The sequence below is a fragment of the Rhinatrema bivittatum genome, chromosome 18 (genome assembly GCF_901001135.1).
Source record: "Rhinatrema bivittatum chromosome 18, aRhiBiv1.1, whole genome shotgun sequence".
Lineage (NCBI taxonomy): Eukaryota > Metazoa > Chordata > Amphibia > Gymnophiona > Rhinatrematidae > Rhinatrema > Rhinatrema bivittatum.
In genome coordinates, this window is record NC_042632.1 from 34518010 (window position 1) to 34532926 (window position 14917).

General features: G+C 46.9%; 1 protein-coding gene across 2 annotated transcripts in view; it reads right to left on the reverse strand.

The window, feature by feature from the left end:
* The window catches only part of RNF130 (ring finger protein 130), a 164415-nt gene that overhangs the window by 108557 nt on the left and 40941 nt on the right, over positions 1-14917 (reverse strand). For both annotated transcript variants that reach the window (XM_029583971.1, XM_029583970.1), the window contains exon 2: positions 2123-2317. In XM_029583971.1, coding sequence (XP_029439831.1) covers positions 2123-2317 — 195 coding nt within the window. The remainder of the gene's footprint in view (positions 1-2122; positions 2318-14917) is intronic.

A 14917-nucleotide genomic window follows, 5' to 3' on the forward strand; every position in this document is an offset into this window, starting at 1 on the left:
TTGATAAAAAAAGAATGTACCTCCCCTCTTCCCAATCGAAGACCCCTCAAACCAAAAACAACCCCCACACCCATTTGCAGGACCCCCCCCCCCCCCACCATTCTCAGTCTGCAGCCCTAACCGTGAGGACACTCCTCCACTTACTTAAGCAAATAAACATGAAAGGGTTTTGTCCTGCTTTTGTTATGCATTCCATCTAATTAAAAGCAAAACGGTTAGAACAGATGGACAAGAAAATCAACAAACAAGGCAGATTAACGGCTCAGCCCAGGTCCTCTGTTTCAGCAAGTTATGTTTAGGTTATGTACGCGCGACGGGGAGAATTTCCAAGTGGTTCACCACGGCGGGCTTTCAAAGGGGGAAAGTATTCACGCTCGCCGATCCGTGTGCGGGCAGTTTTCCCCAAGAAAACGTTACACGCGTGCTTTTGGAAATTCAGAGCTGTGCGCACGAGTGTGAACTCCTCCCCCCAGCCCCGCCCCCGGGGAACGCTTCTGCCCAACACGCATTCTTTTACACCCCCCCCCCCCCCTGCCGAGGGCTGGCAATTTCCTCAAAGCCCTTCATACCCACAGAAATGGCTTTGACATTTACCCTTCCCCTGTGCACAAACTTTTTTTTTTAAATGTGAAGGCATAGGATCATCGAATAGGTAAATCTTTTCCCCCCTTATTAAGAAGCCAGACACGAGTGCCGTTAACCTATTTAGGATAAACAGCTCCGAGGCCTAAAGCTGAAGGTGCACACAACAGAACTACTGGCGGAGCAAACCCATGGTTCCCCCACCCCGCAAAAAAAAGGGACGCTATTAAACTTCTCTGCTCCAAAAACAGAGAGCACTTTGGGCCTGACTGAGCAATGCAGTCACTGGCTCCTGTGCAGGTTTGCCGAAGCAGCAGCGCAGCTTTCCTTGGGTCTCGTTAACGATACGCGGCGGCATTTTTCAAGCACCAGTCCTCAAAGGATCCTTCAAACCTGCCGTCAGGAACGCGTCCGGTAAATGCAGATAAAAGCACGCAGGCCCCAGGGAACACCCTGCACGCTGTTAGCTGCGTGGAAGAAAGGCAGGTTTGAAAAACACACAGAAAGCGCTATTTGCCTGCGTAAATGGCTTTGAAGATTGTCCTCGTCAAATAGGTTTTTTTGGGGTTTGTTTTTTTTTACATAATTTATTACTAAGTAGCAAAATAACTAGGAGCTACCCTTAACTAGTATTCCCAGCAGGATTACCATCCAAAACGAACGCTGCTGCGTGGCTTGCCCACTGGCTTTGCTCTGCATGAGATTTACCTCGTGTGTTTGGAACAGAATTGCCTCTTCGGCAGCTCAGGTGTTTGCCTGCCGGAGTCCGAGGATCTCTGGGCTTAGCATCCGTTCTACAATTCCCTGAAACACTGGAAAAGCTGGTTTCAGGACATCTTTCTGGGGGGGGGGGGGGGGGGGGGGCTCTGGAGGTTTCCTCCCGCTCCTCTGGGCTTCCTGATCAACTGGAACTGGGGCTGTGGATCCTGTTGCCTTGATCCTTCATTCACAACCCGCCCAGGAATTTATTCCCTCTGCGCCAACACGGCTCCTTCCTGAACCCTGCAATCCTGGGCCCTAGATCTGGCCGCCAGGTGTCGGGTGGTGCAGGTCCTGGGAGTCCCGCCCTCCCGCCTCCAGGGGCGCTGTGGGCACAAATATCCACCATTTTTATCCTCTGGGCTCAGCGCACAATTTTGCTGTTTGCTCTGGGGGTCACAGGCAACTCTCTCGAAAGACGCGTTTCGGGGCTGGCCCAAGGAGTGCCGAGACCTGACTCAGGTCCTCGCATGAGCTCATCGGGCCAGCCCCGAAACACGTCTTTCGAGAGAGTTGCCTGTGACCCCCAGAGCAAACAGCAAAATTATGCGCTGAGGCAAAGGGACAAAAGGATAAAAATAGAGAAAAAAATATAGAAAATGAAACTAGAGAGGACGACTAGGTAGTTCCTGGGGGTCTCGCAGTGCCCTATCCTACTTAACTTTTCACCACCACAATCCCGTTTCCTGGCTCACGACTGCGCAGTAGAACCGGACGATTCCTTTCCCCCCCACCCACGCCTGCTGTGATCCTGCCTTGCACCATCCCCTCTTGGCCTTACCTGGGTAAGACATGGTGACCGCCTCTTCCTTGGAGACGTTATTGTAGATGACCACTGCGGTGGCGTTGTGGGAAGCAGCTCGCTGGATTTTCTCCTTAAACGTGCAGTTTCCACGCTGCAGCAGTGCGATCCAGTGCTTGGTGTTCGGCGGCACGTGGAAGCGTGTCTGAGGATCGCAGCCTTGCCGATCAGCCACTAGGTGCACGGAGGAGAACGAAGAAAAGAAAAAAAAAAAGCAGCATTAGATGTGTTTCTTTGTCATTTGTTTACAAGTCCAAAAGCAGAGAGAAGTTGCTTATATGCCCAGCTCTTTATTTGATAAGAGGTGCTTTCTTTATCCTGCTGGCAATATCTGGATCTCACAGGAAGGCTGGGGGAAATCCACATTAACAGGTGCATGCAGTTTTAACAGCATTTGTGTTCATTTTCACAATGTGACATTGTAAAAGTTTGGAAAGCTTTAGAAACAAAAGGAAAGTGCTATTTCAGCTCCCTGCGGCACAGCAGAGGACTGGGATTTATATTCTCCCTCTAAAAGGAAAACGGGGGTCCATGGCAGGAGTGGGGGGGGAGGGGTTAGGAGCACGCCCCCTGAAATGCAGGAAAGGGTGGAGGAGCTGGAGGTTGCAGGAGCTGGGGAGTGGGTGACTAGGAGGGAGGCAATGCTGGATGCCCTGCAGCCTACGGGGGGGGGGGGGGGGGGGGGGGGGGGGTCGGCGCTCCCAGAGACACTCCATAATCACGGATACCCCCTTGCTGTCCCGATGCACGCACACCTTCTCCGGGTAACGAGCAACGATGTCACCGTGCGCACAAACGTTTTAGAAAACGTGGCAGGCCGTCCCGCGCAAGGAATGCGAGCCGCTGTTCTCAGTGTACTGGGTCCAGCCAACAGCGCTGCGATTCAAACGGCATTTGCATCTGCCCTGCGCCATCCAAATCGTGATGCTAAACGTAATTTAGTCATAGCGAATGGTTTTTGCGGCTGGAAAAAAAAAAAAAATCAGTCTGGAGGACCTAGGCTATTCTTCACGAGGAAACTCTTCCACAGGGCTTCCGTCCAGGCCACGGAAGGCGGCTCTCATGATCTGGTGGATGTTGGCATCCCCACTAGTTCAGGTTTTTTATGCTCAGTGCATGTAACCCCTATCCTGCGCACCGCGGAGAGGCATTCCAGGGGGCAAAGCTGGCACATACTTTTTGACTTAAACCCTATCAGGGTAATTTTCAAAAGAAAAAAAATGTAAGCGCGACGTTCTGTAGCCGTTTTCACAAGCCCATTTTATCCACGTTAAGTGCCCTTAATGCAGGTAAAACCTATTGACAATCCAGTGGCATATATTGCAGTAATATTTTGAGAATTGCTACGAAGCTATGTCACAACTTACATTTTTCTTTGAAAATTACCTCCTTTGCACGCAAGGCTACGTGCACAAGTTCCGCCTTCCGGAGAGAAAGGTGTAACCTTACAAGAGTGAACGGTCTTGGCCACTTACCTGCGAATTTGCGACACAAACTCATACGCAGAAGTTCGCTTTGAAAATCCTTGGTAAAGCCTGGGGGCCACGCAGGCTTTACCGCTATGCGGGGAATATTACCCTCCCTATAGCTTCTGATTTTGAGCCATGTTTAAAGGTTGGGAAAAAGGGAGCACACACACCCGGGAGCCCATTTGCTTCCCTACAAGCTGATACAGTAAAGTTCGTGGGAGAGCGGGCGCTTGCCCACTCTCCCGGCACACGCACAGGCCAGTGTCCTGTGCGCACGATTCAGTAAGCTAACATATTTAAGTTAGGGCCGGAGGTAAAAAGAGGCGCTAGGGACACTAGCGCGTCCTTAGTGCCTCTTTATGGACAGGAGCGCCGCTCAATTTTGCCGGTGTCGGTTCTCGAGCCCGCTGACAGCCATGGGTTTGGAAACCGGACGCCGGCAAAATTGAGCGTCTGGTTTTCAACCCGTGAGCCTTTGGGTAGGCGGCTAATTTCTGAAAGTAAAATGTGCGGCTTGGCTGCACATTTTACTTTCTGGATCGCGCGGTAATGACTAATAGGGCCATCAACATGCATTTGCATGTTGCGGGCGCTATTAGTCTCGGGGGGGGGGGGGGGGGGGTTTGGAAGCATGTTTTCGACGCGCTATTACCTCTTACTGAATAAAGGGTAAAGCTAGCGCATCGAAAACGCGCGTCCAAATGCGGATTAACAGTGCGCTCCACCGGAGCGCACTGTACCGGCCTGATAGTGACTCTGTTGGCCAGGGCAGGCCTTGGTGTGACCCGGCATGGCATTTCTGCAAGGCGAAAGTCCCACAGTGCTTTTTGCACCAGGTTTTGTGCTTTTTTTGCCCCTTGTTCTCCAGGAACCTTCAATCAGGTCCTTTTTCTCACCAGGGAACCTTTCCCCTTTGTACACGGCACAGAAACACACAGCTCCACCTTTGAGGAGATGCCTCAGAAGTTTTAAACTTGTGCTAGTTAACCCCTTTGCGTGTCTGTTCATATCTTCAGACACAAACGCCAAAAAGTTGTTCTACAGAAGGAAAAATGTCTTTAAATCAATTATCCAGGGCTGTGACGGCCTAAAACAAACCTGTTCACCTCCCCAGGATACGTCCAACTTTACGAATTACATTTGAACCAAATTATCGTGCACAAGCAGACAGGGGAGGTGTCATAAAGTGAACAAGGCATAACCGCCTACAGTGGCACATTTGGAAATCTGATTTTTCAAAGCCAACGCTACAAAGTACAAAATACCCTTCTGCTCAGTCTGCAAACCGTACAGAGCCCAGATAAAACTTTTTTTTTCTGTTTTCAATTTTTTTCCCTCATGAGGTGGTTAAATCAGAGTACAGTTAACCCCCCCCCCCAAAAAAAGCAGCTTTTAAATTTGGTTATCCAGCCTGGGCAGCTGTAAGTGCTGTATAATAACCCAGTCTCCAGTCTGCCTAGAGAATAGAAGCAGGCAAAAATGCATCTTCGGCAGCCACTGGATGCACCACTGGTGCCAAGAAGATGTAACAGTACCAGGATTGCCGTCATAATGTCATCAGGAGCCAGATGGACCAGATCCAGCTTTCAGTACCGTCAGCTAGACCTCCCGCCTCCCCCATTCCAGTCCTTCACAGCCCAACAGCAGTACACATTGCACTCCTGTCAGTTATTGCAAGCTGCTCGCATCGTAAACTAGAAAGGAGGGTTTTATTGAATTCTAATAAATAAAATAATAGATGCTATTGCCTCTCTCTGCAACTGTCCAGAAAAGAACAAGCAGGATCCGGAGGCAGTAACGACCCCCATCCCTACCCGCACCCCCATCACAAATGTTTTATTAAAGAGCCTCGGGGCTCCCTTACCACTGCCCTTTCAAAAAAAAGTGTTTGCATTAGGAAAGAAGCCGATAGTACGAAAAGCGTGCATCTGTTGCCCTCCAGCCACTGCACACCAGTTGAGAACTGCTGAGGTAAATTATCGGAAGTGAAATTCTTCTAAGCACAAAGGAGGAGCAGGAGCTGGGGGGAACTGTATCTGATGATCTTAAGGTAATCACACAGATGGATAAAGGGACAGTATAAGCCAGAAAGCTGCTTGGCTGCATAGGGAGAGGAATGGTCAGCAGAAAAAGGGAGGTGATACTGCCCCTGTATAGGTCCCCTGGTGAGACCTCACTTGGATTCCTCTGTACGATTCTGGAGGCCACACCTTCAACTGGATGGAGCCTGTCCAGACGGAGGCCACCAAAATGGTGAGAGTGGTCTTCATTCTAGACTGAAACCTGTTCTAAAGCATATGGGGCAGACAAATATGTAAACATGTATATACCCTAGAGAAAAAGTTCTCAACCTTTCTTCTGTTGGGACGCACCTGATAGACGATGCTCACATGAGTGACACACTGAACACATGACCATCATGGGGCTAAATTTAAAACATATACTCTGCCTCCACAGGAATCCTACGACCCCCCCCCCCCCAATAACAGGTGCATTGCAGAACTAGGATATTTCCCTGAACAACTCGCCATGTAAAAAAAATACTCTGATACCAGTATCATTTCAGAATCAGAAAAAAATAAAAAAAAAAGCCAAACACCTTTCTACTAGCAGGGACACTGTAAAATACAAAACCTGGAAAAAAAAAAAATGCTCAGCACATGTACAGCAAATCTGCCATACCATAACAGCACTAACTCCAAGGACTCAAACAGCAATAGCCCTAGCAATGAAAAGGCAGCAGTGCAGCACCGATGCATGTCCTATTGAGAAAAGAGAGTAAATAAGACTGATACAGATGCCTCCATGCTAATAAAATACCTCACCTCCGTCACACACACAGAACAGGCCTTCGCCACATACAGAATAAAAGATCACAAATTACAAATATGGAGATAAAAACCCCAAACATCCACTCTGTATGCAGTGCAAAACTGGAGAAATAGGAGCAGAAATACATTTTCTCCTTCACTAAGCAAAGTACAAAGATAGAAGAAATGCACATTCCCAAAACTGACATTTGGCTTTTGCATCCTGTCACTCCCCCTCCATGCTCCCATCGTCTCTCATTACTCCCAAGCTTTCCATTTCAATCATCCCCTGTCCAGCATTCCCGACTCTGAAATCCTCTTCCCTGTGCTCCCACCCTCCCCTGCTCAACTCTGCCTACCTCCTTTCTCCCTTCCCTGCCCAACTATCCTGACTCCTTGTTTCCCACCCCTTCCTGCTCAACAGCCCCCACACATTCCCTCTCCCACCTCCCTGCCCCTATAGGGTGAGGAGAGCATCAGCAGCTTCATTTCCAGGCCCCGGGGATAAAGTTAGTGCTCCAGCTGACCCAGAAGAGCAGGAGCTGGCAATGTCTCGCTTTGATCTGGGAGAATGAGGAAACAGCCTCCCGCTAAGCCAGAAAGAGCAGCCCTCCCATGGTCATGTGATAAAGGAGAAGCCAGCCAACTCCCTTCAGGGGCTGAGGAGATCAGCCTCCTCCTGGCCCCGCGACACACCTCCCAGGACCTTGACACGCACCTGTTGAGAGCCACTGCCCTAGAGGAGAAATGATAGAAACGTTTATTATACCTCCAAGGTTTCCATGCACAGGAGGCTCTAGGAAGAGGGGTAAAAGGAAGTAGACTCAGCAGTAATCTTAGGAAATATTTCTTTACAGAGAGGGTGGTGGAGGTGGTGCAGACAAAAACAGTATCTGAATTCAAGAAAGCATGGAATAAATACAGGAGATCTAGGAGGGAGTGGTGGGGGGGATTGTAAAGCCGAATTAGTTGGTGTGGGTGGGCAGACTGGATAGGTTATATGGTCTTATTCTGCTGTCACGATTTTTATGCAGGAACGGCGTCAGAAGGCATGAGACAGACTCCCAACAGCTGCATAGTCTGGAGGTGGAGGCTGCTGCCACTTGGGTGTTCCAGAGGAGGGAATAAGTGAGCATGTGTGAAAGAATATATGCTGGAGAATGAACATGTATAAGTAGAAATGTGCAGACAAAAACCAAACTGTTAAATGCAAGAAGCCAGACTCTTGTGTGTAGTACAACAATGCAAATATAGAACTATCACCATTCCTCATAAAACAATAACAAAATCAAGAAATATAACACTACAATCATAATAGTAAAATCATACTAATACAAATAAATATTTCAAAGAATCTGATGAATAGAACATTATTCAATAATTAAACTTAAAAATGTTTTTAAAAAGAAAAAGCAGCAAAATATTTCAAAACAGCAGACATAAATATGGATAAAAAATTTCCATGCTCTCCATACTTAATCTAGCTAACTAGCAGGGTATATTCAGTGGCACGGTCATGCTACTGAATATACTTGACTATCTTAAAGTTAGCCGGATACGTTTATCTGGCTAGCTTTAGGATAGGTCAGCAGCACGACCAGAATTAGCTGGATAAGTTATCTGGCTTACTCTGCTCCTCCCCAGAAGCCTCTCACCCGCCGCTGAATAAGTCACTAAAAATGATTTTTTTTCCATTTAGACAGATAACTTTTGAGTTATCTGTCTAAATGAAACTGTTGAATATGACCCTCATAGTTTCTGGAGGTGCATGTAGTTTCTGTGTAGGGATCTATAGCAGCAGCTTGCTCTGTTTTTCTAATAAAGCGGTGTATTGGTGTTTTAGGGTCTGGTATAAATATTTCACAGGTAGGGTTGTTACTTTTGAGTGCTGGCAGTTAGTGCCGTTTTGGTATGGGAGGTCTACTATATAGTAATTATCATCTAGTTTATTCATGGCTTTCTGGGGGTCAGGCCCGCGGCAAATCCTCTTTACAATAGATTTAATACCACAGGGGTTCCAAGTGTCTTATTTTGCAGGGTTTTTTTTTAGTTGGTACCACAGTAGTGCATGTAAAAATAATATACACACTGTTATTTTTACTTCAGGAGACTATGAATGTACTTTTTCATGTAAAGTCTATTATTATAAATATATCTCCTAAATAAATAAAATAAATAAATATTTTAAATTGTGTGGTTTGGTCCACGGGCAAACACAAGGCTGTAAAGTTCACTTAGAGTGACATGCGACAGGGGCTAAAAGCCACCGGCGCCATGTTGCTTAGTGGCAGCAGAGGCCCTGGGAGCGGCAGATCGCTCCCGGGTCCCCACCTGGACCACCAGGTATTTTGTAAGTTTTATTTGGGGGGAGGGGGGGGAGGGAGGGGCTGCGACCGGGGGCGGCACAAGGCTGAAGAGGTGCCTAGGGCTCCCAATCCCCTTGCACCAGCTCTGCCTCAGCTGCCACTGTTCCCAGAACATGCACAGTAAGAATTTTCATAAGCAGACTGTGCGCATACGTTATAAAATACCTGCCTCCATGCAGAAACTGTGGCAAATACTTGCACGTGACAATTCTGCGCATAAAACGTGCATGTACTTTTTTTTTAACAGATGTAGAACATATGCTGCTCCATGTATTACAAAACCGAATGTACTGAAGCCAGGGATGTGCATTCATTTGAAATGAAACAGGAAACATCAATGACATTTCCTATTTAGTTTCGTTGCATTTTCAAAATGGAATGAAAGAAAATTTCAACGAGATTACTTCTGTTTTATTTTCTTCTGGAAAAGCAAAACAGGAAAAATCCGAGGCCTAGTCCCAATGTCAGGGCCCAGCCCTAAGCTCGGTCCTGCCACAGAGGCCTAGATCAGGCCTCTGACATTTCTCTTCTTCGATTCCTCAAAACAAATGATGCGCCCGCTTTAAGGATGGGCTGCAGTGCAAGGAGCAGTCCTGGTCTAGGCCTCGGCACCAGGAGCAGGCCTCGGGCTGGGCCCCAGCTTGGGCACCAGGACCAGACCACGGGCTGTGACCCGGCATCGGGCCTAGGCCTGAAGGACAGAATCAAGCCACAGCAGACTCCCACGGATCAGGAAAGCAGGGGCCGGGGAGGTTCTTGGCCTTGCTATTTTTGGGGTGGGTGGGATATGGCTAACAGGGGCCTGGGGAGGCCCATTTTGTGTTTTTTGGGTTGTTTTTTTAAATGTTTATTTCATTTCTACAAACTAAAGAAACAAAAACATTGGATGAAATGATACCCAGGGGAAAAACCCCCTACAAAAATTAAAAAAAACACACATTTTTTTCTCCTGTACATCCCTAAGGAACATACTCCAGTCCTTCAGGGCAGACACACACGGTTCTTTTACACACCGTGTGGATCCCACCAGACATTTTTTAAAATACATAAGCACGACTCCCCCTCCCCCCCCCCCATGCCCACTTGTGTGTTTCTGCTGACTTACACACATTATTACAAATTACCCTCCCTCTGACCACATCGGTCTGCTGTACCGTTTCCTCGCACATTTTCTTCCACTTTTTTTTTTTTTTTTACGAGAGCCAGAGTCGCTGAAATTTCCTCTGTTGGGCTTTCATCGAACATTCCCCTCTGAAAGAAACCTGCAGATGGGACGGGGAAGAGCCATTTGCTGTCAAGCTGGAAGAGAAGCCCGATTGCCAGCTCCGGGCTAGCTGGGAGTGGAGTACCACAGTGCAAGGAGAAAGGGGGAGGAAGGCAGCACAGCGCTTGGTAGTGGCTAGAAACACACCCCTCGGGAACTCAGTGAAGATAATAGGATCTATTATTGCTATGCAGCTCAGGAAGGATACATTAGGGAAAAGTAATGTCAGCCTGGTATCCCGGCTGACTGAATGACTGACTGTGAAGCAGCTGCGGGGAGAACCCTCTAAGCAGCTGAATGACAGACAAAGCAGAACATGATGCATGAGGCCCAGTTGTGCCAGAGCCTGTGGGGAAGAGGAAGCAGAAACATAGGAGTGAACACCCGCCACCCAGAAGCCAAGCAATATACCGAGCCACGCAAAAATCTGATTACCAAGAACAGCGCAAGCACTTTTGCAATATTAGTTTACCATAAAGTCATTTATATCTTATTTCCCCGAAAAATCAAGCTCGCTCTCTCTTCTTCCACTGGTCTTTCTCTCTCATTTGTCTCAGGGGGCGAACAGCCAGAGGAGGAAAAAGAAAATATGGTGTTGGGGCAAAAAAAAAAAAAAAAGGCTTGAACCAGCCTTAAACCAGCAGATGTATTGATAAATCAAGCTCTGCCCTTCAGCCACAGAGTAGCTCTAATGAGTCTAAGCTGAGCAATCCAGAATGGGCGCGTGGGAATGGTGTGAAGTCAACATCTGCACCGCCCAACCCCTGAGAAAACAGGATCAGTGCTCAGAGCTTGTACAGGCGAGCTGGGATGCAAGGAAGGCGCTCCCGGCAATCTGAGGGGGCTTAGGCCACACCAACTGAACCTGGAGAAGACCCAGGTTCTTGCAGCTTTGTTCTGCACCTGTCAAGGTGAAGTATACGTTTACTACGGACTTCGACCAGAGATGCAAACTGTCCTAAATTTAGAAAGTGAGAAATAAGTTGGCTGTTCAGACAGGTGCTCACAATTTAAAATTTTAATCTTAGTTTATCCTAGTAGATTTATGCGTGAAGTGTCTCTAAACAATATAGGTCTACTTCTATTACTTGTTTTTATAGAGCAGGCTATTAAATAATTAGCACTTAAGAGTTGTTATTTTTAATATTTGTATGTTTTTGCATTGTATTGTATTGTTTGTTATACATTGTTGATTTGTGATATTATGTAAGGTGCTATATCAAACTAACTAAAGTGAATTGTCGACTTGTGAAGCCTTGTACCTGGAAAGTGTGTGCTACAACTGAAACCTCTTTGAGTTAGTTGCCTGCAGTGTGTGAACCAGGTCTTGTTTATGTTCCTATTAAATGTGCATGTGAATAAAGTTTCGAGTCGATCGCTGAATCTGAATGTGGTTAATAACTGCAACCTGAGAGGGGTGGAGAAATAAAGTTCACTTCAAGGAAAAGTGAGCAGCAAGGAATCCTAGGCAGGGCTGGGTTAAGGGGTGGGCTAACAGGGCAATCGCCTAGGGCGCCAACCAATAGGATGCTGATATCTCACCAGGAGGGCACCGAATTACTAGAGGGGGGAGGCGCCAGCTTACTAGCCTGAACTGGGCGCCAGCATGTTCCATGCCACCTCTGGTCACGGGGATCAGTCTCGAGCCTGGTTCTATGCAAAGTTTTCATTGGTGACACTGAAAATTGGCAGGAAGAAAAAAAGTCTTCCTATTTGTAGGCCATGACGAGCTACATCAGAGTTGACACTCCAGGAGCTTAGGGAGGAATTGAAAAATTAAAGCAGATAAAGTACAGAGTTCTGTATTTGAAGTCCAGAGGATTGCAGAGGATTGTGGGAATGGCAACTGGAAGCATTTGGGAGGTGGCTACATCTGATTATCTCAAACAGTACGCCAAGGCAATGGGGCAAGCTGATGAGATGCTGGGTACATGGGAAGAGAGTTATAAAAGGGACATAGTGATATAAAGAGTTAAAAACATGGTGTTTTCAACAAGCTCATAAGGTTGATCCCTAAGACACCGGTCGAGACTTATATGAGTTCTATTTTACATTAATGTTATTTTATTGTTTTTTACTGTTTCTTTTAAGTAATGAATTTAGAAACATTTTATTTATTTTTATTAGATGGTTTATGTAATTTTATTCTAATTATTATATTTTTATTTTATATTATTAATATGTACACCATAGTAATAGAAACTCGTTTCTGTACAACGGTATAGAAAAGTTGTATAAATAAATAAATATGGACAAACCACTGGCGAGACCTAATCTGGAGTATTGTAGTTCCATCTGCAGGATGGATGTACCAGAGATATATGCAGATTATCTCTAATTTCAAGGATGGCTACCAAAATGGCATTTGCCCAGAAAGCCCTATGATGTGAAAATGTGTATAGCAACATAGTAAATGATGGCAGATAAAGTCCCAAATGGACCATCCAGTCTGCTTAGCAAGATAATATGTATGTTCCAGGAAGAGGGAAGGAGAGGGAGACATCACAGAGCTTCAAATACCTCAGTGACACAAATGACATGCAAAAGGTAAGAGTTTTTTTGGTGGAAAATTGGTTCTAGAATAAAGGGATCATGATATGAAGCTGGAGCGGGAAGATTTAAGAGTCATGCAAGGAAGAAATGTCATCACAGAAAGGGTGGTGGATGCCAGGAACGACCAAAATGGAGATCAGAATTCAAAAAGGCAGGAGACAGACACCGAAGATCCTTAAACGATGGAGAAACCAGTGGTAAAATTAGAAATCAAAGTAATGTCTAGGACAGGGCCAGGTCTAGGGATACAGTACCTTGATTGAGAGCAACACCCGACACCCCCTCAGAAAAGGAAACCTGCTCTGGGCTGCCCCTCCACCCCCACGCCCGATCCTCCTCCTAACTCTTTGCCCCCCCCCCCTCTAGCCAGCAGGAGGGGGGGGGCAGCGCTTCTAACCCTACGTTTGCATCCCCCTCCGCCGGCTTCACAATGGCGCGTGAACTGCACGAAGCTGGTGGGCCCTGAACGGGTCAGAGTGAAGCTGGCACCGGAGAGGGGTAGTCACAGGTTAAGACGTGCTGCTCTCCTCCTGCCGGCCGGAGGGATCACGTTGCAACGGCGCTGGAGGGGAGTTGGGGCAAGATGAGAGGAAAGAAGGAAGAGGCTGTGGTTACTCACACCAAATGCTAGCACTAGGAAGGTAAAACAGGCAAAACTGTAGGACGCACCAATTTCTGTGGGGGTTGGGTTTTTTTTTTTTGTATGAAAAGTATTACGCACGTCCATACATTTATCATTACGAGGGCAATTTTCCAAGCTATTTTTGTGAGTAAAACATTGTTTTCCCCGCAGAAATAGGGTCTTTGAAAACTGCCCACCCTCTGTGCAGGTAAAAACGAGGCGCGTGGTACCGGCTCTGTGCAGAATTTTACCTGCTCCCGCGGGTCAGGGAGGAGCGTTCGAGCAAGCGCATACGCTGACATTTTCAAAAGCATGCAGCTAACTTTATCCGGAAAAAGTATCCGCAGAAAGACGATTGTAAATCGGATTTGCGGAATTCAAGCATGTTAAACAATGAAATAAAAATGATAAGCGAGTGGAGAGTGGTGGGGGGAAAGTATCCAACCCAGCACTTCTGCAGGCAGTTTGAAAATTGCCTCCTAGGAGTCTGCACCCTTAAGATAATGCAGCCCCAGGGCAGGACGAATGTCCTCTTCACTCACTTTTAGATCTATATAAAAAAACAAAACGTGAAGTCACATCCCATAAGCTTAATGGGCAGGACTCAAGCATTAAGGTCAGCTAAAATGCAAGACCAGACAGACTAGGAGGACATGAAATCAAAACAAAGTGTCACAACGAGATATGCAGGACCTGATGTACGAGAGACAAAGAAAAGGCAGAAATATTAAACAAATACTTCAGTTCGGTGTTCACTAAAGACGACCCTGGAGAGGGACAGTCACTAATTAACAAGACATCAGAGGGGGGTGGAGTAGACAAAACTCCATTTACAGAAGAGAATGTATGGGAAGAGCTAGGAAAACAAAGTGGACAAGGCCATGGGGCCTGATATTCATCCCAGGATACTGAGGGAGCTCAGAGATGTGCTGGCAGGTCCGCTGTAAGACCTGTTCAATAGATCCCTGGAAACAGGAGCGGTGCCAAGTGATTGGAGAAGAGCGGTGGTGGTCCCGCTTCACAAGGGTGGTAGCAGAGAGAAGCCAGAAACTACAGGCCGGTTTGCCTCACCTGGGTGGTGGGAAAATTAATGGAGACTCTGCTGAAGGAAAGGATAGTGAACTATCTACAATCAGGTGGGTTGCTCGACCCAAGACAGCATGGATTCACCAGGGGAAGGTCCTGTCAGACAAATCTGATTGATTTTTTTGATTGGGTGACTAAAGAATTCGATCAAGGAAGACTGCTTGATGTGATCTACTTCGATTTCAGCAATGCTTTTGATACGGTCCCCTTGGGAGTGAGTACAAAGGTGTTGGAGTGGATTACAAACTGGTTGACAGATAGAGGGCAGCGTGTGATGGTAAATGAAGCCTACTCTGAAGAGAGAATGGTGTTCAGCAGAGTGCCACAGGGATCGGTGTTGGGACCGGTTCTATTCAATATCTTTGTGAGCGACTGCGGAAGGGATAGAAGATAAAGTTTGTCTATTTGCGGAAGATACTAAGATCTGCAACAGAATGGACATGCCAGAAGGAGTAGAGAGAAAGAAAAGGGATTTAAGGAAGCTTGAACGGTGGTTGAAGACATGGCAGCTGGGATTCAATGCCAAGAAGTGCAGAGTCATGCATCTGGGTTGTGGTAATCCAAGAGATGTATGTGATGGGGGGTGAAGGGCTGTTGTGCACGG